This window comes from Bombus impatiens, unplaced genomic scaffold, assembly GCF_000188095.3.
Source record: "Bombus impatiens unplaced genomic scaffold, BIMP_2.2 scf_0463, whole genome shotgun sequence".
NCBI lineage: Eukaryota > Metazoa > Arthropoda > Insecta > Hymenoptera > Apidae > Bombus > Bombus impatiens.
The window spans coordinates 2,647,068-2,670,555 of NT_176882.1; the positions used below are offsets into that span (position 1 = coordinate 2,647,068).

Here is a 23,488-nt window from a genome sequence, read left to right on the forward strand (position 1 = left end):
TTGTATATATAAATATCTTGATACAAAAGGTATAATGTATAATATATAACGATACATAATATATAGTAATTCAAACTCATACACGATCAACATGACGATCTAAAGTGTATTGAAATTCGGACGATTAAAAATTCCAACAATTTTATAAATAATCACTAACTTTATCTTCAGCGTTATATCGTCGAACTATTGTCCATCCATTTATTTTGTTGCGCGGATCATTGACATTCGAGCCTGTTAAAATTGAATAACCTCGCGTAATCAATGGATTTTAACGTTGCAATTTAAAACAACAATTTTGTATTATTAATCCTATCGCAGATCCTATCGATCGTACAATTCGTTAATTCCAGTGAATTGTCATCTAGTGAATTGTTATCAATGCTTAAATTTATTTACTTGCGCAGAAGGAGCGTCAAAGCGACTTTTAACGACCCGATTTGTTTAGCAAATAGACGCATGCGGGATTTAAGACGAATAGGTCGATCGACTGACCTCTTGTTGTATTGAAACGTTCAACTGAGACCAATCATACGCAGTTGCCTATCATTTCCATTATCGAAACTCATCCTCTCATCGGTCAAACGATTGCTTCGGTTATTAATTAATATTAATTAATGGTATCTAGACGGAGGAAAATAAATGAGCGCCAAAATTGTAAAATGATGAAATTAATTATCGCTCGAAAGAAGGAAAGTATCAGACCGAAATTTATACATTATCGTCAGACAGAATAAACACTTTGCGTTGCGCGATACATCAAACCACGTTTTTCGCCGATTAACTACGTCACGACTTAGTTACATAATACTAATTTCCAGAATATACTTAAAATGATCGGTTTGCGATTTTTCATAGAAATTTTAGAAATTTTCAATGGTGCATCTCTGAGAATTTGATTAATTTCTTTTGCAGTAAATGAATAAAAGTTGTTCTTCTCGCATTATCTATTTTTTTTATACACACCATTAACCATAAGCATTGGAGCATCTTCTAATCGTTGTATTTATTGAAAAATCTTAACAAATTTTACTGTATTTAAAATTTTACATTATATGGCATGTATGATGCGAATAAAATGACAGATTTTTACCAAAATAACTGGCGAGTAAAACCAGTAAAAATTTTAATTTGTACCAAATACATATTAATACATCTAGTAGCATACTAGTAGATAATATCTTAATACTTATGGTCGATACTTTCATGGTGGCTTCTTTGATTCAAGTTTTATGCGTTATAACCAACCATAGAAGTAAGATCTTAAGAATACACTAACGTACACCTAATCGCGATCCTTCCTACATTCTCAATGGCGAATTTCTCATCATTTTCTCTTTCACTTTCATCACAATGTACCTAAGGTCTGCCAGTGTTTCGTTAACAATTGCCATTAACATCGTATAAATCAACACCTATCGTAACGAATATACGAAAAAAGAACCTCTCTTCGTTACAAATATCAGTGAAAAACTGCGTGTACCAGTTCCAGACAGCGTTTCAAAGAATTTCTTCGTTCGACAGGAGCAGATGGATCGAGGATTTTCGTGTGGGGACTTCGCCAAGAAGTTGATACGATCTTCTTCGTAGAACGATTTAAACGATCGTCCGTTTATCGTATTTTCTGAAGCAGTATATAACAAGAAAAATATTGATCGACGGAGAAATATTCGATCGAAGCGAATCGAAGGTTGTCCAGGCAGGAACTAAATAGATTCGAGAAGACTTGGAGTGTGTAATTGAAAGTGTTTTTGCCGCGGGATGGTTCAGGTATGTAGAGATGACTTTAAGGGAGATAGACATCACAGAAGAAAGAAAAACGAACAACCGCATCTCCTCGTTAATATCCTCAAAGCGTGAAGAGAAATAAATGGCTCAAAGGCGATTCCTCCGTGGTTCGTAAATATTCTCGCGTCTCTAATATAAAGAACGCTACGTGGAAGGGAAACTGAAGATGCTTGATCCTTTCCTTCATCTTCTTTCTTTTCCTTTTTCTTCTTTTTCTTTTCGGAAACGGTAGGTCCATTCTGGTTGACTGAAATGAGATTCTCTTCTTTTTTCTACTCTTTATCAGTCACGGGTGGTAATCCTATTAGCGGACACGAAAGAGGATAGCGGATTTCCACGTAACCGAATCGACAATCCTATTTATCTGTATTTTTTAAGCCGCATAGCTGAATCTAAAAATACGAAGCACGTGGTATTTAAAAAACGAGAACCAAAAAGCGAGAGAACCTGTCCGACCAGAGCTCGCCCTCCGCGTCTTATTTCGTAGAAATCGAGAATGCTGGGGCTGCATATGCGTTGCATTATACCGACGTAGTACCGGCCGATGCGGTGACTATATCAGAAAGTAAAGAAATGGTTGCATGAATTCATGCCAAGGGGAGATCCCACTGAAAAGAAAGAGTGAAAAACCTGTCTTCGTCGTTATATCGACAGTTACCTAATAAATACAGAGAGAGGCAAGGAGGAAGAAATAGGTAAAGTATGACGCATTTGCGAGACGACTAAACACGGTAAAGGAAGAAGTGGTGGCTAATTAATCGACTTCTCGTGCAACGCGTGCATTTCCCGCAATCATGTTGTTTTCCATACAATATCCACGCATAGAAGACAATGAAAGTGGTCGTTTAGACAGATCGACGATATTACAAAAGTCGAGTCGAGCGTGTTAACCGAACAAGGTAATAATTTCTTTACTTATCGATCTCCCATACCTGAATACATCGTTTCATTGCTACTGAAAATAGATTACATAATATTTTATATTTGAAAAGATTAAAATCAATCTATTTCAAATCGGTGTGTCTCCGTCAATTTTCAATACTTCATGATTATCGAAATTTTAGAAACCAACTGGAAACAATCAAATTCTCGTCGGTGGTTCTTCCAAACGAGATTGGACGATTCTTGCGAAACTTGGAACTCGTTCAGTTCGATTCCTCGAAACCACCTACCGAGTGCAATAATCTTCTAGACGAAACGTAGATTCCGATTTGCAGAGAGATCACGTTGATTAGCATTTATTTTTGGACGAAACAACGAGAAACAGAATGTCTCGTGCGCATCCACTGTGCCATATACGAGATTGATCTTAAATCTGTGCAAATCTACAAAACGAATCAATATATAAAATCAAATAATGCTAAACAGAAAAGCTAACGATGTATACCAAGTTACTATTATTGGTATTATTTCTTGCAATTTTCTATCAAACATATGATGCACCGCGGTGTAATGATGAACTATTAAAAATATAGTCGCAACCAGTTTCAATGGAGTAACAAAAAAGAAGGCAAAAAGACGTTTATCCGTGCCATAAACAGGTTCAATGTCAGCGATTGCGTAGGTTCCATCAAACCGTTGGCAACACAGTTTTGACCTGTCACTGTAGACCATGAATTTTCTTGATTACCAATTAAATCAACCTTCCTCGTTTCCATTTCCGCATACGTCATAACGGCACACAATTTCGTGAAACTCGAAACTCCCAAGTTGATTTTTCGTCTGCCATATAAATAATTATGAAACAGATGAAAATGAAGCGTCTCGAATACTAATCGAGAAAATGGATATCAGCCACGATTTTCACGGTTACGAAACGGCGTAGAGGCATAGCAAAATCTGATAAAGGCTTGCAATTTATAGATCCTCTGTGTAAACGTATCCAGAGTCCAGAGAAAACAGGACATGTCGTAATAATCATAGATACGCGAATTAAAGAACGTCAGGCCGTCGATGATATTGTCTCGGCGATGATGGTGACGACAACGTGTAATATTTGGCTTCTGATAACACCTCTTCTTTGACCCTCAACGCCAAGTAATCGTATCTTGAGCCATACTGACTCTTTGACATGGTAAGATAGAGTTGTTTGAATCGCTTAACATCTTGAAATTCAATCTTGAACTTTTTATAATATAATTGAACTTTTCATAATATGATTAATCTAGTTGAATATTATGAGACACGACTAGTCTTTAATATAATAATGAAAGAGTGTAGGTGTAGAAAATATCGCGTGTACTTTAGATCCAGCAAGACCAAAAAATGCGGTGGAGTATAATTGTACGAATCCTCTAGCATTCTTTTGTTTATTTATCGACCTATGTCGCATTGATAACAACGGAGAAATTCTATGGCTCACAATCGTTGCTCCTTGTGTGGTCTTCACGGTCGAATGTCGATCATGTGACCATACAGATATCTTTGATAACACTAGAAATCAGAGAGAAAGATACAAAAGGAATATCGCAAAAAGACAAAAGTGAAAATACGCAAAAAAAGACATATTAATCAGAATACGAGTTATCTACCCTTCCGGGAAACATCGTGTCCGGTGAATGATATGCACTGCATGTTGACAATAATGAAATGAGACCTTCGCTCGAGCGTTACTGCACGCCATTCGACGAATAATGCGTCGCTAATTAAACGACATTTTGTTTACGTTTTTTAAGTGAAGCTAAGAGAGAAAAAGAGAGAGAGAGAATGATGAGAAATGAGATGATGAGAGATGAATCTGATATAAGTATATATGTATTTTTATTAGTATTTGTCATACAACTGTGTATATAACAAATTATAGCAAAATTACAAATTTAAAAAATGATATATAAAAAATAAGAAAAAATTGTTAGAACTTCACACATATTATCAGAGCAATCACCTCACTCTACCACTCTGATTATAGATATATTTATTATATCTATATATCTATATATGTATATATGATACTTATTTATCTATAGATATAGATATATATATATATACACATATATAGGTATATTTTATATATTTAGGATTTGGGGAGTGCGGAAATAAGAAGAGGATGTAATTTTTTAAGCCCTGGTACATTCCATTCTTTGTAGCTCGATATTTCTTCCTCGCACCTTTTTAGCCAAGCCTTTACATTCGGATATTGATCCATATCCACCAGAACCTAGAGAAAACATTCGGAAAGATGTCATCTGATTCTCGAAACGTTGTGATATTCGTTTTAATAAAAATTAAACAACTTACAGAGATACTGCTGGCCAGAGTTACGCAACTAATATCCGCGACAGTGTAAGATTTGCCGACCAACCACTTCTTCTTGCCTTCCAGAATCTTATCCAAGTACGAGAACGCTTCTTTACATCCGTTCAACTTTTCTTCGGTGATAGTAGACTCTTGTCCCAATATTATCGGTAGCTATGACAGTGAAAAATTACAAATAACATAAAAAGGAAAAATACATAAAGTGTAGAAAATGTAAATTTAAATGAACGAGGATATAATAGAATTGTAAATATTCCGAATTAATGATGTGGATATCATCAGCCTATGAAATTATCTGTCACTGCAGAAGGTTTGCGTCATGAGCAACTGCGTTATAGTCTGCACAAGACCAAACTTCCGGACGCACATTTATTTCCAAGGGTCAAAGTTAATTCGTATAACTTCTAAATCTATGTACAACATAAGTGTTCTACTATAATCAACCGTATCGTATGCTTACAACATCAACGCTATGGGTTAGATTTAGGTTTTTAGTGTGGACTCTCAATTTCTAGAAAGAATCTGTATATTTTCCTAAATTTATTCTCATATGTTGCTTTCACGTTAGCTTATTAATCACCTGGATTCCTAATTAGAAACGTCATATAGTGATCGTTCGGAAATTTGCTTGAATTCGAGAAAAAGATTAAAAAAATCATTATTGATATACACGACTCTCGTTTCTCTCTCGTGATTCTTTCAAATATATATCAATGATTCTCTTAAAACATTAAAAGTCTTTTTTACTTGCTCGAAACCGAAGCAAGATTGAGTCGTAAAAAAATTCGAAGGCCATAGCAGAATTAATATAACCCTCTTTTTTCAATTTCTTGCCGAACAAAATCTTTCATCTTTTTCTCCAATTCGCATAAACTTAACCAAAAACGCGCTTCTTTCTCCTGTTCGGAAAGCTTAGAACTTGCTTGATTACATTAATTACACATTACAACATTAGTAACATTAATTTGGCCCTGCTACTAGTTAAAAGTGTATATGTATAGAAGTACACGTCTGGAAACGAGTCGCTCGTAGTTGGCCCATCACGGACAAAAATGTACAGTTAGCCGACTTTATTAGGCGCCGTAAAAGGTACATAGGATGCTCAAGAACTTCCTGCCGGTATCACATAATGCTCCTGCGTGTACATACGCGCGGAAAAGCGAATCGCATTAACCTCCTTTCGCGTGATTTAATCGGCCGCCTCGATGACCGCCTTTGTCTAGTACAGCATCATCGATAGGAGTGCACGAACTAACCTATGTAAATGCGCAACACAAGCGTTTCTTTCCTGTTTGTTTGAAAATCTGTAGCGCGATGAAATTCTTTTATCTTACTATACGAGACGTGGTGAAAGTGAATTTGGAAAACTGGCCTTTGGATGCTTGACTATACAAGTATTAGCAATCACCATTGTTTTATACGTGCAACGGATTTCCCAACGATGGGAAAAACGTAAGCCGATGACACAATTGGATAAGATGACAATAAGGTGTGAAAAATCTGACATACACCAAATAAACTTCACCACTCACTCGAACAACGAATTACTCACCAAGGTGTGTTTCACAAGAGGGAACATTGTCGCCGCTTCGAATATGAGATACTGATTAACCTGAGCTCGTATCTGCAGATCTTTCGGGTATAGAGAATACTCATAATTTGACAAATCATCAATCACATAACAAGCGATAGCGTGACTGAAAAGAAATCGATGTTAATTATTAAATGAATACATCAAGAATTCAAAGTAGAAGATATAAAAATGTTTTACCTATCCATAAGAACAAAGTCGTTCTCTTTTAACACCGGAATCGTGTGCAAAGGATTTATCTAGTAAAAAAGTTAGAAACAAGTAAAAATTTTAATTCCATTTTAACGCGTTTCGTTTACTAGGAAGCGTTGAACTTTTTACTTTTAAAAATGCCTCTGATAGATGTTCCTTCTTCTCCAGGCTAATCTGACGAATATCGAACTTCAGCTTAAGTTCATTAATCACCATTAGAACGGTACGACATTGTGGAGTAATGTCATTTACGTATATGGAAATTTCCATCCAGTCCTGTAAAAATAATTCATCTTTTACAGATCCTGATACGTCAGTATACTTTCAAGAGAAAATAATATCTTTACATCGATTTTATATAAAGTAATGATCGTGCAACGTAATGTAATTTTAAATACATACAAGGAGAGGGCTAAATTGTTATTTTAAAGAACGACTCACATCCATTTTCTTAAGTGTACACCTGATGTACTACTAGAAGATGTAGACCTCTTGATGTTTTTTCAGCGACTGGCTAAAACAGATAATCGATGATTCGATATTGGTTAATATTTTGATCAACGGCGCTCAGTTCGCCGCGACACCGATACCTGACACGAGTTCTCGAGACAGGTTTCCGTGTCTTATCGCCCATATACGATATATGTAAATAACGGGAACCAGGTATCTGTGTGTAATCCATTAGTGTTGGTCCGATTTCTGTAACGTAACGTAATACGTACGTATCTGGTATATATGTACCTCTTTCCTCACCTCGTTCCTCACCTCCTGCTATCCTTTTTCACGTATTGTTACACATACACTATAGAATAAAAATCACCTAACCACAGCAATAATAATCACGATTCTATTCGTTTCATCGATTTCTACACTATACAAGTATACGTTAACAGCCTTCACTGCGGTTCCGATTTTTACCTCCTACGTTGCTATGTGCTAACAAATTACTTTTTCCGATTTTTCTAAATCTTTTTATAATTTCAAATTTCCTTTAATATTATATCTTTGTCCTTCTGCATTACAGTCTGTTACAGTCTGTTATTCAAATAATCATCTTTGCCCATTCAAAACCATGGCAAGGAAATAAATAGGTGAAAGTCACTGCCGCGAACGAGCATTAATTCTCGAGAGATTGATAATTCCATTCATTAATTAGACTGCGAATTTCTATATAATTTCATATCTCTACGCAGGAAAGTAAAGAAATGGTACATACGTATTAATTTATCTATATAGTACAGAATAGAATCTACGTACTAAGAATTATGACGAATACTCCACTCGCTGTGTCTGTAAATTGATCGTAAATGCATATATGGCGTTGTATGGATGTATGCTGCGATTCATAAAACAAGAAACATTATCTATTCTGTTCTAATTAGAAAAACATACACGTATTCAAGTTTGATGTTCTCTTTATCCGTAACTAATAAATTAAATACTAATTGTCAACGAAAGTTGAGTTATATTATTTCCATATTAAGTCATATGATATACAGTTAAAATTAAACGAGTACCAAAATAAATTTGGAAAGTTTCTTTATTTTCTTTCCTGCCTTTTCACTTTTATTCGACGAGAGTTCCATGTTTCACACGAAAGTTTTAGAAAATTGAGTTAGGAAATTTGACGAAATAAAATAAAAGCACGTATGTATGTGTTATTTACCGGATCAGACCTCTACCCTTTGCAGTCTCCATGGCAAAACAAAAATAACGCAAATGACTTATTCTTCTTGAAATTAAATAAAATCTTCGTTTGGATTACACGTGTCGTTATGCAATAGAGAAGACATTGACTAGTGCAAATACGATTATCATAAGTAACTTATCATCATCACTGGACAAGTAACCGTGGTAATTAGATACTCGAGAAACTAATGACAATGATCTTAGGTTCAATAACGAATCCGCGGTCGACGGGATGATAGATGAACGTGCTCACAAAATCTAAGTCGGACGCGTAATATTCACGGGTCGTAAGGTGTTACTCTTTTCGTCGATGAGATCGCAAGAAGGAATGAATTTCCGTCCCGATGATGCCACAGAGGAAAACTATAATGGGATGTGTCTAAGGACACGAGATCATCAGATTCGTCGAGGATAGCCTTCGTTCAGAAAGTAAGGAAAATTGCCGTTGCCGCTAATTGGTCAATCTCCACATCGGTGGTTAGAAAAAGATGCTAACCGCCCTCGAGAGAAAGTTGCTAGTGGGAGACGTCGTTCGTTGAAAAATAGGTCTCCTCTATCTTCTCGTAGTTGGGACAGAGACTGTTTGTTTGAAGGACTTTAGTTAGCTAAATCTTAAGATTTATAACGGGCCCTTAGGCTAGCTGAACATGTACTGCGGAGACGCGTCGGCATCTGATAACCATCATACTCGAAGAATAGGATCTGCGTGTGGCGAGCCACAGGACAGAAACCGTTGGAATGTTTACTGTCGCGTGCCGCTACAAATATTTCTTTTCAGGAGAGCTATTACTCCGTACCTTTGTTAGACAAAGCGTTCATTCCGTGACCGCGGCCACGTTCGGCGACTGGCTGTCGCCTCGAGCCCAAGCTCATTATCACAAATTTCGAACAAATACAATCGGATCGAAAGACGACAACTGTTTAATTACGCCTATGATAGAATCTAGATTACGGTGTTATGGGATTATCCCGAAGTTCCAAAAGGGAGGCTTCGATGTCCTTTCATCTCCGACATATAAATATAAATAAATATGTATATATAATATATGAATATTAAATATATATATATTGTTGTCTTTTCTATATTCAGAGGTAGGATCACAATAGCTATTATTTTATTCCTTGGATAAATCTATCACACCGTTCTGAGCCAAAAAAAACCTTTTTTGCACATTCTTACGTGGACTAGGGATAAAAAAAACAAAAGAACATCTTAAACCTGTTGATTAAATCTATCGATTGTAACTAGAACTATCTTCTAGTTCCTATTTCTTGTAACTAACGCATCTGCATATGGATGCAAATTCCAATGATTCCCTTTTGGTAAATCTCACGAATATAATGATGGCGGATATCTATATGTTTCGTGCGACCGTGGAACACTGGATTTTGAACAAACTTAGCTGCACTCTGGTTGTTACAATATATTTCGATTGCTCTTTCTTCAACCAATATATCAAACTTGCTTAGAAATCGTCGCAAGTATACGGCTTCTCCAGTGGCTTCTGTTAGCGCCATGTATGTAGCGGCCTCGGTGCTGGAAATTGCCACACTTTTTTGCTTTCTAGATTTCCATGATATAGCACCGTTCGATAGTTTGAATATGAAGCCAGTTCTAGATTTTATATCATCAATATCACCTCCCCAGTCGGAGTCGACATATCCTGTTAGATCATCACCAATATCCTTCTTTGGTCTCCTCATTTTGATAAAATTGCAGGTCCAAACAAAAATTCAATTTTCCAAGATCCCTTATTTCGAACTTTTTCATTAAGTTCTCTTTAAAGTAAGTAAACAATTTATGGTCGTTAGTGGGTATTATTAGATCATCCACATAAACTGCCAGTATGAGGATTTTATCTCTATCAGTTATTGAATAAACACAAGGATCTTCTTCAATTTGTTTAAGGTTAAGTTCTTTCAAGTAACCATTTAATTTATCAAACCATTGTTTATTGAAGTGCTTCAATCATATAAAGATTTCCTTAAATAGTATACGTAATCTTCCTTGCCCGGTACTTCAAAATATTTGACTTGAAGCATGTAAATATCTTCATTCAAATCACCATAAGCATATGCCATGGTTATATCCAATTGACATAAATCCAATTTTAATTTAGCAGCTAAGGCCATTATAACTCTAATGGAAGTTAATCGTGCCACGGGAGCAAAGGTTTCGTTGTATTCAATACCTGGTTTTTGAGCAAAACCTCTTGCTACTAATCTAGCTTTTCTGTGTTTAACTTTTCCATTTTCTTTATATTTGGTCATTAAAACCCATTTTGATTCAAGTGGAGATCTATTCACTGGACATTTTACTAATTCCCAAACGTTATTTTTGATCAAGCAGTCATATTCCTTTTTCATAGCTTCTTTCCATTTTTCTGCATGAGGTCCAGATAATAATTTATCTATTGACTCAGTCGAATTATCACTGACTAATTGTACAGTTCCTTGATTTTATAGTTTTATAGGGACAGTTTTATGAATTTTCCTTGGTCTACCAACATTTCCTGTTCGCATTGTTTAGCCTTTCTTGCCCCCTCTTGATCACAAATCTATCTTGAACACAATTTTCATTTTGATTCATGTTTTCACCATCATCATGTTCTTTTTCATGAATCTCTTCTGAGATGTCTTCGTCAAATTCTTGATTTATCAGTTCATATTTAAATTATTCAAGTTCATTTTCAGTTTCATCATTGTGGTACTCAATATTTCTTAAGAAAGAAACATCTCTACATATTATGAATTTTCTTTTACTTGGATCCCATAATCGAAACGCTTTTGATTCAACGAAATATCCAATAAAAATACACTTTGTTGATCTTGCTTCAAATTTACTTTTATCGGGCCGCTTAGTTAATACATAAGCTTCGGTACCAAAAATTTTAAGATGATTCACATTTGGTTTCCTTTTGTGCCAAATTTCATATGGTGTTTTACCATGAACTGTTGGGCACCTATTCCTAATATATGACACTGTATTAACAGCTTCCACCCAAAATTGGATAGGTAACTTTGACTGGATCAACATACATCATGCCATCTCCATGAGTGTTCTATTCATTCGCTCAGCTACTCCATTTTTCTGAGGTGTATGGGAAGTTGTAAATTCCTTGCAAATACCACAATTTTCCAATTCATTTGTGAAATCCTTTCCTAAATATTCCAAACCACTATCAGTTCTGAGGGTTTTTATCTTTTTACCCGTTTGTCTTTCAACTAAAGCTTTAAATTTCCAAAATGCCTTTTTAACCTCATCTTTTGTCTTAAGGATATACATATATACAAACCTTAATGTGTCATCAATAAAGGTGGCAAAATACTTTGCTCCATCCAAAGATGTTTGTCTTATAGGGCCACATACATCAAAATGTATCAGTTCTAATATTTCCAACATTTTTAATGTTGTTTGCCTTTCAAACATATTTCGCAAGTATTCATTTTACTCAATCTTACGTTAGGTAGACCATTTGCCATATTTTTATTTATTAATCTCCGAAGATCAGATTCATTTAAGTGTCCATATTGATAGTGCCAATCCATAAGTATATTTCTGTTTTCATATACCATACCAATATAATCAGATTTTGTATCTACAATATATAAATCCCTTTTACAAATAGCAGTAATAACGATTTCATCCTTCTTTCCAAATATTGTAGCCATTTTATTTGTAAATACAATCCTTTTTCCATTTGCTGTAACTTTTGATACTGAGATCAAATTTGCTTTTAATTCTGGTACGTATAATGTGTTTTCCAATCGAAATTTCTCAAGTTTGTTTTTTATATAACTAAATAATATTGCAGTGCCTTTACTTTTGATTTCAGCTAATTTGTCATTCGCTAATTTTACTTTTTGATTTCTGATTGGCTCTATGGATCCAAAAAGTCATTGGAATAAGACCTGATTTCTCGTTTTATAAAGCAATATTTTACAAGTCTTGAAAATATAAACAATTGGAAGCATTCGAATTGTTGCAAAAACTGAAAAGGATACCAATGGAATGCTCTGGTATCGAGGATAGTGAATTCTCTGAGTGTGAAGGAAGTGAACCAGGGGAAAAAGAAATTGAAATTTGTAGTGATAACAGTAATAGTGACATTAGTGATAAAGAAAATGAGTCCTCAGAAAGTGAGTAAGAGAACATTTTGAATGTACGCAAAAGACGTGCTCGGGTGCTTTCAAGTTCTGAAAGTGAAACTGAAAGTATACAAGCTAGTCCAAATGAAATTGCCATAAACGCAACTAAGTGGGAAAGAATTCAAGAAGAGTCAGCTTCTGGGAGATTACTCTTGCACAATATATTCAAAGACAAATGGCAAAAAAATATAGCGTGAAATCGGGATCAAGAAGATAGCCACTTCAAGTATTTTTTAATATTTTAGATTTAGCTGGTATAATTTCCTGGATTTTATATAAGAAAACCACAGGTGAGCAGATATCCAGAAAAGATTTTATGTTTCAATTAGTAGATGAACTTGCCGCTGACAATGAAAAATCACGGATAGAACATAGCGCATCTGAGATCCGAAGTACGTCAAAGAACTCACCTTTTATTCTCGCAAATGGTGTCAGACACGGTACTGTAATAATAATAAGACCACCACCATTTACAATCTTTGTAAAAAATATGTAAAAAAATGCACGCAGAAGAAAGCTTATGTTTGTAAGAAACATGATGAATGATAAATTTTGTACCTAATAATTTAAATTATATTTGTATTTTATTTATTCTATTACGCTTATTATTATATTCTTATATTATACTTCTTATATTTACCAATGGAAATTTATTTTAACATTCTTATTACCAAAGGTTTTAGTAATGAATATTCTTCATACTTATTACACTTATTGTTATTATTAAAGTTGTTATTATATAGTTTTTATGATCTCAGAATATGGAGTTTCTTTTGTAAGATAATAATAGATCAATAAATATAAAAATATTCTACTATTACGTATTTTTTAAAGACCGGCCATTTCGACCGATTTTGGTAGAGGTAGCTACGTCTCAAATGCCGGTAGGCCTAGCGTTGCCTCCATTTGCAATTTCCACGTGTCGTAATTTTCTTTGTTCAGCTTTTCAATACTTAAACTCGCCCCGCTCGACTTTTTTTATGTTCTTTTGATAACTGTATTATCACGTAAGCAATTATTATATATTCAATAAAGCGCCCTTATGATGTTCAACACTGAATCATCGATCATGCTTTTTTTTTCCTTTTTTTTTTTAGGTTATCTTCTGCACTCCTCAATATTATTACTATTAATAATATTTTCAATAAAGATAATAATTAATTATTGAACCTGGGTCTATAACTTGTTCTTTTCTATATTCAGAGGTAGGATCACAATAACTTTTATTTTATACCTTGGATAAATCTATCACACCGTTCTGAGACAAAAAAAACCTTTTTCGCACATTCTTACATGGATTAGGGATAAAAAAACAAAAAAACATCTTAAACCTATCGATTGTAACTAGAACTATCTTATAATTACTATAAGAACTATTTCTTATAACTAACGCATCTGCGTATGAATGGCGAGCACGAACTCACGTTATTATTTTCAACATATATTTAATTATCATATTTAAGAAAACGTATTTCTAATAAGCGAACCTATCAACTTATCAGCGTTATATAGTCGTTATAATAGATAATTCGATATTATGAACGTGATAACTTAGTAATAATACTTACCTAAGAAATATATGAACAGCGTCGTCAAGAGCTACAGACTGTCTATAATAAATAATCGTACTACGTGTATATATGAGTAACATAGTAACGTTCAACACTTCAAGTTACCTACCCTGTTTATCGGATTGTACTCCTTTCAGAAATAAACTACCAACTGTAAATGTTAAAGAACGAGTTATTTATTTATCTTTGTACTCTTTTCAGAAGTAAACTACCAACTGTAAATATTCAAGAACAAGTTATTTATTTATCTTCTATTATAATTGTACTACATGTATATATGAGTAACATAGTAACGTTCAACACTTCAAGTTACCTATCCTGTTTATCGGATCGTACTCCTTTCAGAAGTAAATTACCAACTGTAAATATTAAAGGACGAGTTATTTGTTTATCTTTGTACTCCTTTCAGAAGTAAATTACCAATCATAAATATTCAAGGACGAGTTATCCTCTATTATAATTATTATCCTCTATTATAATTATTTATCCTCTATTATAATTTAATTTGATCATCTTCGACGCACTTACATTATTTCGTTGATGACAATTTTTTGCATATTAAACATTTCTTTCTTTTTTCTTAATTTTAATACAAGTATAAAAATTTGACGTTTAATATGTAAATCTCATAATACAAAGATCTCCTACCTTTCTAAACAAATGTAACGATTGTTTGCGCTTGCGTTTATGGCCGACAATGTACATTACACACACAGACCAAATTCATCGTGTCAATGGAAATCAAATGTATGTAATCGTTACACGCGATAGAGTTTATTTCAATAACGTTTTACCAACTATGGTTCACTAACTTTCTCACGAGATACACGCTCGTAAATAGTTACTATAACTGATCGTTCTCGGTCCATTAATAGAAAAGAATATTCGGTACGAAGGGGCAAATATGGTGATAGTCAAAAATATTTTCTCGGGACCACTTTTTTTCGAGATTTCAAATCTCGAAAATGATACTACATATTTGCATTACAACAGTCTTGTAACCGATAAGAAAACAAATTCAACGATACATTATTCTTGGTATTGCACTGGATTACATATCGACAACGAATATAACCGAGCATAATTTCAAAAGCGTCACGGATTCGTAGCACAAAATAATCTGATAAATGAGGACAGGGTCAATGTTACGTAATGTTACGCAATACGAAAACAATCGATGTTCTAACCGTTTATGATAACGCGTTGATAAATAGCGAAAGAAAAAGCAATTAATATATTACGAAAGATTAACGATCCCATGAATTAAGAATATTTCAATACTCTGTAGAAATATATGTAGAAATATCTACTCGGAAAAATATCTTCGATTCCTATAATTTGCTAAACTCGTTAACAATAAAGAAATGTGAAAAAATTAATTTTATAAATTTGCCACTCAATTACACAATTTGCGAGATCTATCGTCTAGATCATGCAACTATGCTGATTTAAAAAGTTCATTCTCGCGACACCTAGCATTCACATGTCTATTTATGACTATTAATTTCGGAGCAGATAAATGAATACCATTTTTGTTTCTAACAGTCGTACAGGTAGATTTTGCATTATCGATCAAGATATATATAAGCATATCGTAGGATAACTTAAGATGAATTTCACAATTTATGAAATCGCTTATAATTCTGAATCATTTTAGTTATTATGCCATGTTTAATATGATTAAAGACCACTTATCAATGATGAAACTTCTAATTTTTATATATTTGATATTTCGATGATCGATATTCTGTGATCGCGGAAATAAAAACACGTGTAATAGAAGGATCGGCTTATCGATTAAAAGACTCTATTCCTTCTATTCATATATACATATATGATAACCCGTAGAAAATAAAATTCTTTTGTCAATAATTAAACGAAGTAATGTAATAACATCCTTCGCAGATACTAGAATGTTTATAGATAGCTTTCTAATATAGAAAGACAAGCAAAGAAGCTTAATCAACAATCGTTCATTCACGTGCCGTCCAACTTGGAAATATAAGAGGGATAGTTTCGCGAGTCGGTGGTCATTCAGTTTGTTCAGTTGTGGCTCAACCACCTAACTGACAACATGTATTCCTTTATGTTATTTGCAACTGAGTGGTACTCGTTGAAACTTGACAAAATGTCATCCTGAACTGAGAGCTTGCCTAAAGTGAATTGTTAGCATTGCAATTTATCGTGACATTTATTTATTGTTCAACTTTTAATTGTTGTTTCAAAGTGACATATTATCTCCATATATAACTATAGTATAATTCGACAAACAGAATTTGAAGCGCGCGTGATACTTTCGGTAGAATAAAAGATGGCGTGTCCCTTATCAGGTGGTATTGCGTAAGTAATCTTTTAAAAATATTTTCTTGTTATATCGAAATCTATGTAATGCTTGCTAATTCTTGATTTAAATGATGAAATTGTACATTCCTCCGACAATAATCATTTTTTCGATTTAAAAATAAATAATCATCAAAATTAATCGTTATACGAAATGATATCTGTCATTTTGAATCAAATAATTTGCTTTACATTTTGAATTGAATATGCAGTGCTTTAAATAACGTATAAATTAATGAATTTAAATTTAACGATAAAATTGAATTATTTGTTTTTAGAGAAGATCATGAGACTGATCATCAAGAGACTGATCAGTTGGCCGAAGGTTCGGGTATGCTTTACGGTGAATACCTTCGATTGGATAAAATCTTAACCGCACAAAGGTTACTGAGCGTCGAATATAACAAGGAAGTGCATGATGAACATCTTTTTATCATCACTCATCAGGGTAATAATTTTTATCGTTGCAACATTCGTAACAAGTTATGGACTATATTATGCAACAGAGGTTTGACTTTATCCATTTGAATCAAAAATCAATTTCCTGTTCCTCTATAGTAATATATGTAGCATGAATATATTACTCATGCCATTAAAAATTATTTCAGGTACTATACTGTCATTCTTAGTTAAAATATCTTATCTAGCTTCTTTATCGTTTTTCAATATATGTTCCAATATTTCATGATATTCGTTTTTTTTTTAATAACTTTATAGATAATAGAAATTAGATACTTGCAATTGAATGAAAAAGGATAAAGATAGCACAAGAAAAATGATGAAAGATCAGTTTTCTTCAATTTCGAAACAGTGTTTCAAATAATAATAATAATAATTGGTATATTCTTTTTAAGTAAAAAGGGCAATACACGAAATTTAATTTGATAAAAAGAATGACTACCAAAGGAATTATATTTTTCTACCTTTAATCCATAGCGTATGAACTCTGGTTCAAACAAATTATCTACGAATTGGACTCGGTCAGAGTACTTTTCAACTCCGAGCCAAGCAGCTATGATTTCAATGGTACCTCTAACAATCTCACTGCTCTCCAGAAGACTCGAATTTCCCAAGTTCTGAACGAATCAAGAACGCTGGAAATCTTGAAGAGATTAAACCGCATCGTTCTCATATTAAAAGTAAGCAAAGTCGAAAGTCCTTGAGATAATCCTATCTCATGGATGTTACGATGAAAACGGTTGAACGATAAAAGATTGTTTAAATAAAGAGGAAAATAACGGTAAATAGGTTTCCCGCGCAACGCGCACATCGTCGAGTAATCTTATACTCTAGGAAAAGAAGGCCAGTGGCCATATGTTGACAATGACAGTGATGGAAGGAATGTGAACGACCCTTAATCGGAAGCCAATTAGAGCATTGATACTTATGACAAAGGGTGCTTCAACGTTACATCTAATCACATTTCAAACGTTACCCTTCAAAATTGGCATACGTGCTACTTTACAAATCGCAAGTAGAAAATACTACAAAAAATATTTGAAACTTTCAAGATACGATAATACGCAGATGGCAACACGCATTTGCAGAAACAGACATATCGTTCCATTCTCACGCGACATTTGCATTTTCAATTAATTAAATAACGAAAACTTTTATATTTATCAAATAAATTCAAATAATCAAGGAAAAAATGAAAAATCAAGTCCGACTTGCGCTAATAGGATTTGTTCTCTGTAAACTCATATTTCTTTCCTTTTTATAAGTCACATAAGTTCGTCTGTTTTAAAAACAATGTTCTTTAAAATATTGTACACTTTTCACGATTGTCGTATAATCAAAATCATATGGAAGTTTGCTAAGCGGATCAAGGTTCTTAGCAATGCGACACTTTTTCATTACTATCACTTTTCTCCTCCTCTTTCATGCCGGAATAAGAAAGACTGTGGGAACTGTAGAAATAACAGTGCGATCTAAGTAAGTTAATACCGCTGGACGATATGCGACACCCCGCACTGACACGCATAGATCAGTTAGGTAACAAGCGCATTGGCGCTCTTTCCATACCACAGAATACAGGTGTGGTTACCACGTTTTTTTTCTCGTTCTATTGAAAAATTATGTAGCAGGGTTAAGTAAGTGGGATTTAATACGGGATACAATCGTGTCCTTTCAAAGCTGCTATTCAAAATGATGTTTCCACCAGAAACCATAACAAGACTATTTGGGTTACGACCATATTCAATGTTATTGATTTTTTATTTCTCTTTCATGTCTCTGTTTTTAAATTTGATTATTAGAATAACTGTAAAAAAGTTATTACTACCCATCTTAATGATTACTTCTTCCTCGTACGATAGGAGCGTAAACGCGGAAACCATATAAATGCAAGTACGGTTGCTTAGACGTAGACTCGGTAAGATCGATTGAACGTCTGTATACAAAGACAATAAATAGACCTTAAAGGTGTACATATTTTCGATATTGAAAATGTCTAATATCCAAAAGATGATATTCTTCGATATTCATATGAACATGTATCTTCCAGTTGCTAGTGGACCAAGTAACAATTTTGGAAACCATGACGCCGCTGGATTTTATGGCATTTAGAGACTACCTATGCCCAGCTTCGGGTTTTCAATCGCTACAGTTTCGTTTATTGGAGAATAAGTTGGGTGTGAAACAGGAGCACAGAGTCAAGTATAATCAAAGTTACGCCAGAGCGTTCGGAAGGGATCCAAAAGCTATCGAAGCGATTAAACGTTCGGAAGATGAACCTAGTCTCAGTTGCCTTGTTCAGAAATGGTTAGCAAGGACACCGGGTCTAGAACCTCATGACTTTGATTTCTGGGGAAAATACAAAAAATCCGTCGAGGATCTCCTCGTCGAGCAGGAGCAACTTGCTCAAGTAATCATTTGCTTTACGTGTGGTATACAAATAACTTTATTTTGAAGAAGCGCTAATGCTCCTCATTGTTTTCATAGAAACATACAAAAGAACAAGTCAGAAATTATCATTTGGCAAATGTACGTTCTCGGAAAGCAGTATTCGAGACGATCTTCAACGAATCTCTTCATAATGCGCTCGTATCTCGAGGAGAGAGAAAATTCGTGTTCGGCGCTCTTCAAGGTGCGGTGATGATTACGTTATACCGCGACGAACCAAGGTTTAGTCAACCTCATCAAATTTTGACCGCATTAATGGATATCGATTCTCTAATTACCAAATGGAGGTGTAAGAAAAAGTATTTACTTGATCTAAGCCTTTTATAAGTGGATAAAATACTTGAATTTCTTTTTTGCCCGCCAGATAATCACGTTCTGATGGTTCAAAGAATGATTGGTTCCCAACAACTTGGAACCGGAGGATCTTCGGGATATCAATACTTAAAATCTACTTTAAGGTTGGTATATTTATTTATATGTTTTTATGCAAAATATTCTAAATGGCGTGTTTCATTAATAACTTATATTTTTCGTTGATAGTGACCGGTACAAAGTATTTTTAGACTTATTTAATTTGTCCACATTTTTGATCCCTCGCCATATGATTCCGCCGTTAACGAAACAAATGAAGACAAAATTATCCATTGACTGTAACGGATGGAATCCTGATGATAATCAAAACTCTGGATGTACAGTGGATGATACATAGAAAAATAAGACTCGATACCATGAATGTTAAGATACGTAAGTAGGATGGGTAATGAAGTATCAAACGCATAAATATAGAAACGACGACATAAATCTTTGTTTTATTTTATTTTACTTTAACATATATATTAGAATATTTGTAAAAAATATACAAATGGCCGCAATTGTATAACAAATATTAGAAATATAATCTTACGAATGTTATTGTTATTAATATTATAGTCGTTTTCTAACACATTTATACATCTTAGGATCGATATATAAAATACTTTTTTCAAACATCTCCATTTATATCGATCACCTTAAAGAATATCTAATGACGAAACTTGATTCGCTATGCCTGTTAACAAAAAAAAAAATTCGATATAAAATTAATAAGTTTCCATTATGTGTAAATACAAGATAAAAAGCCCATACCGCATAAATTATTGCCTATTCCTATGTACATATAACCTTTATCGCCGAAGTTTGTTCCCCATGAATTTTTTATAATATAATGTGGTATGGCAGCTGATTTGTCGTATCCTACTATCTGCACAGCGTGATTCAGATTATCAAAGGAACTATCACAGTGATATTGTATTACACCGCCTAAATAATTTTGCCAAGATAAAGCGTTTACTGCTGCCGCCACTGGTCCATGAGTGGCCACTGTTATCAACAGCTCATCTTCTGCATCTACGAAACTAAAATCCGTTAAACCTTTAATCTTCTTAACGGCAAACGCTTCAGGCGAATATTATTCGTTATAGATTCTAGATAACAGCTATTTAGTTAACAAATAAATGAAAACTTTTTATCCAAATTTTAATTTAGCAAAATTTGATTAACTTTTCAAATAACTTTTCATTCAATTAGATTCGTAAGAAGAAGCTATGATTCTTTCTTAATAGTATCATCGCATATATGTCATACAAATAACACTAACCGGTTAGCTTATGTAAGAAAGACATTTATAGCTAATTATACATGTACAAAACAACACACATTTATGCCATAATACGTTACGTCTCATTTTTTTATCGATTGAGAATGTCTAATACTTAAATATAATCTTTCATTTGAAATTGTTAATGTCATGCAGTATATAATGCAATTTTCTTACTTATCACAATTAAAATCCCGTATTTTTACACCGGATGCCTTGTCTATCATTCTGCAACAACAATAAAATTAATTGTTGTCCGTGTTCCATATCCTTTAAATATATTTTTATTTATTTCAATATACTTACTTCCCGAGTTTACACATACTCGTCTTTCCTACAAGCGGATAAGTTGATTCTTGAAATATTTGAACTTTAGACGCTAACAACCACGAGAGCAAGCTACATATGTCCCCACCCTCGCATCCAAAATTGCTGTTTTTCGCACAGTCAATCATCTATCAAAGAAATCAGAAAAAAGATTTTTACCTTCATTTTTTACCTCAATTAAGAACATATATTGAATATCCTACTTCTTGTACGCTCAGCATATGCAAAGTTCCATTTTTGATTGCATACATCGATTCAACCACTTCAACGGTACTGAAAGCCCAACAAGCACCACAAGATCCTTGATTTCGTACTGGCGTAATGACTCCTTTATCTCTCCAATCAAATCTCAAAGGTATACTAACCGATTTTTTCACCCGGTTAGTAGATTGTAACAAATGATGTCGGCGATGATAAGATTCATTCACGTGCTTCTCTCCTAATGAATTATTTATTTATTCACATTAAATATCTATGCGGTATCATGACTTGTTTGTTTATATCAATGTAATGAAGTCAATATCACAAAATTTTTAGTATGAGTTTGTTTTAATTTGAATTTTGTGTTTCAAGATTGCTTTTAAAAAATCGCGTTACTTTCAAAAGATTTTATTGCTCACCCCGTGCTGGTAAGTCAGGTAAGAGAGTTAGCGACAGAAATTCATCTTCTGACATATCAGAAAATTCAGTAAGTCCATAATAAGCGCTTTCTTGTGATGGTCGAAGACCATTCATCTTTTCTATATGCCGCAACGACTTCTGTAATAGAAACATAATTAACTTAATGTGCTTTTTTCAGTTTCAGTTTAGTTTGAAAAGATAATTTATTGTTTCCTTTATTTTGTCATACACGTGCGTTCTATTATGGGCACTGGGTAACTTTTAGTTTTATCAAACATGATGTTGTTTGATAATAACTTCTGAATTTTATAATTGATTCTCAATTCTGTAAACATACTTAATATTACGTTATCAAACTGGTCCATTTTTTATCTAAATGAATATCATCATTTCGAAAATTTATAGACAAAAAAAATAGATAAAAAAATAGATAAAAATAAAACAGGAATGATCCGTAAGGACGCGGGAAATTTTCAAAACCTACACCCAGTAACGAATGTGACATAGCCAATACTTACAATCATGCGAATTATTTTACCGATTATATAGTAGCTTCACAAACAGTAATCTCTAGTAACTTACCAGAAATCGCTTAAACCGTTCCTCGTATTCCGTTGGATCGTTTCTATAAGATTTATTATAGCGCATGACATAATTCTGAAAAAGCTTAAGATCTCCGTTGCTAGTATTAGGGCTCACCCTAATGGGTATCGCCAAAAAGCATAAACTCACTACCAACACTATAACTGCCACTGTCCTCCACTCCATATCGAGGGTACAAGATAATTACGAAGCAAGGTACTTCACGACAAAGCAACAAAACCTATACACATGTATATCTTTATTGCATCACTCAATATAATGTACGTATATAACGTTCATATAAAGGTGTATCACAATATGTATGAGTATGTCGATAACACCAGGACCGTAAGAAATAAATTTAATTAGTATCATAATGGTGGTCAATATCTTCATAATTTCCGAATAAAGAAGAGTAACTGACAAATACAATATTTATACATTTGCAATAGTTATTTATATATCATGTTATTCCAAAGTGTTCTTTCATTACATTTATACTGTTACATTACTGTTTTACGTAAAATTGTGCTCAACAATATGTTTGTCCCTTTTTTACATACAAACAAGTAACACGTTAGGGGTAAGCGTTATGCAGTGAACTTATCGTTTAACGACATGCATATTTCTTGTAAGATAATTATTCCAAAGAATGCGTTTAGATATTTCGCTGTATATTGTATACAAAAAGTACGTTTGAAAAATCTAGTGTTTTTCTTAACTTCCTCCTATTCTCATGAATCTACTAATAATACTAAACTACTTCGATTTTAATTTTCTTATATTGAAAAAAAAGTGTTAACATTTTTTTGTGAAAAAGGGACACCTGTTGTAGATATTTAT

General features: G+C 33.7%; 3 protein-coding genes and 2 long non-coding RNA genes across 9 annotated transcripts; 3 read left to right on the top strand and 2 right to left on the bottom strand.

The window, feature by feature from the left end:
- Positions 1-1,228: 1,228 nt before the first annotated feature.
- LOC117151840 lies at positions 1,229-4,702 on the top strand. The gene is made up of 2 exons (XR_004461974.1): positions 1,229-2,687; positions 2,853-4,702. It is a non-coding gene; the product is annotated as an uncharacterized LOC117151840 (long non-coding RNA).
- Positions 4,703-4,760: 58 nt separating this feature from the next.
- LOC100750008 (glutathione S-transferase 1) lies at positions 4,761-21,173 on the bottom strand. Of its 4 annotated transcripts, none has more exons than XM_033321571.1 (7): positions 14,233-14,261; positions 7,268-7,340; positions 6,956-7,102; positions 6,815-6,873; positions 6,596-6,740; positions 5,026-5,196; positions 4,761-4,945 (listed from the first exon to the last, which is right to left on the bottom strand). In XM_033321571.1, the coding sequence occupies exons 2-7, from the start codon at positions 7,271-7,273 to the stop codon at positions 4,802-4,804; spliced, it is 672 nt and encodes a 223-aa protein (XP_033177462.1). In that variant the 5' UTR covers positions 7,274-7,340; positions 14,233-14,261; the 3' UTR covers positions 4,761-4,801. The 4 variants fall into 4 exon arrangements, with proteins under 4 accessions (XP_033177462.1, XP_033177464.1, XP_033177463.1 ...); XM_033321573.1 differs by lacking the exon at positions 14,233-14,261 and adding an exon at positions 7,580-7,717; XM_033321572.1 differs by lacking the exon at positions 14,233-14,261 and adding an exon at positions 7,417-7,549.
- On the top strand, positions 13,308-14,464 carry LOC117151839. Its single transcript, XR_004461973.1, has 2 exons — positions 13,308-13,671; positions 13,762-14,464. It is a non-coding gene; the product is annotated as an uncharacterized LOC117151839 (long non-coding RNA).
- Positions 16,149-20,401, top strand: LOC100750126 (tryptophan 2,3-dioxygenase). The gene is made up of 7 exons (XM_003490676.4): positions 16,149-16,575; positions 16,854-17,023; positions 17,512-17,714; positions 19,082-19,441; positions 19,519-19,768; positions 19,844-19,937; positions 20,020-20,401. Exons 1-7 carry the CDS (start codon positions 16,547-16,549, stop codon positions 20,186-20,188), a joined length of 1,275 nt encoding a protein of 424 aa, XP_003490724.1. The 5' UTR covers positions 16,149-16,546; the 3' UTR covers positions 20,189-20,401.
- LOC100746061 (cathepsin O) lies at positions 20,260-22,987 on the bottom strand. 2 transcript variants are annotated; one of them, XM_033321570.1, is made up of 7 exons: positions 22,646-22,987; positions 22,063-22,201; positions 21,646-21,881; positions 21,422-21,570; positions 21,293-21,358; positions 20,605-20,873; positions 20,260-20,527 (listed from the first exon to the last, which is right to left on the bottom strand). In XM_033321570.1, the coding sequence occupies exons 1-7, from the start codon at positions 22,829-22,831 to the stop codon at positions 20,490-20,492; spliced, it is 1,083 nt and encodes a 360-aa protein (XP_033177461.1). In that variant the 5' UTR covers positions 22,832-22,987; the 3' UTR covers positions 20,260-20,489. The 2 variants fall into 2 exon arrangements, with proteins under 2 accessions (XP_033177461.1, XP_003490694.1); XM_003490646.4 differs by having other exon boundaries at positions 21,293-21,343; positions 22,646-22,943.
- Positions 22,988-23,488: the final 501 nt, after the last annotated feature.

Bases quoted from the DNA above. Each gene is read 5' to 3' on its own strand.
- LOC100750008 (XM_033321571.1), bottom strand. The intron at 6,741-6,814 runs GTAAAACATTTT...ATTTCTTTTCAG, and splicing joins GACTTTGTTCTTATGGATAG to TCACGCTATCGCTTGTTATG. The intron at 4,946-5,025 runs GTAAGTTGTTTA...TGTTTTCTCTAG, and splicing joins CTCTGGCCAGCAGTATCTCT to GTTCTGGTGGATATGGATCA.
- LOC100750126 (XM_003490676.4), top strand. From the start codon at position 16,547: ATGGCGTGTCCCTTATCAGGTGGTATTGC. The intron at 17,715-19,081 runs GTAAGCAAAGTC...TGTATCTTCCAG, and splicing joins GCATCGTTCTCATATTAAAA to TTGCTAGTGGACCAAGTAAC. The intron at 19,769-19,843 runs GTAAGAAAAAGT...TTTGCCCGCCAG, and splicing joins TCTAATTACCAAATGGAGGT to ATAATCACGTTCTGATGGTT.
- LOC100746061 (XM_033321570.1), bottom strand. From the start codon at position 22,831: ATGGAGTGGAGGACAGTGGCAGTTATAGTGTTGGTAGTGAGTTTATGC. The intron at 21,571-21,645 runs GTAGGATATTCA...TTTCTTTGATAG, and splicing joins ATATGCTGAGCGTACAAGAA to ATGATTGACTGTGCGAAAAA. The intron at 21,359-21,421 runs GTAAGTATATTG...CAACAATTAATT, and splicing joins AGTATGTGTAAACTCGGGAA to TTATTGTTGTTGCAGAATGA.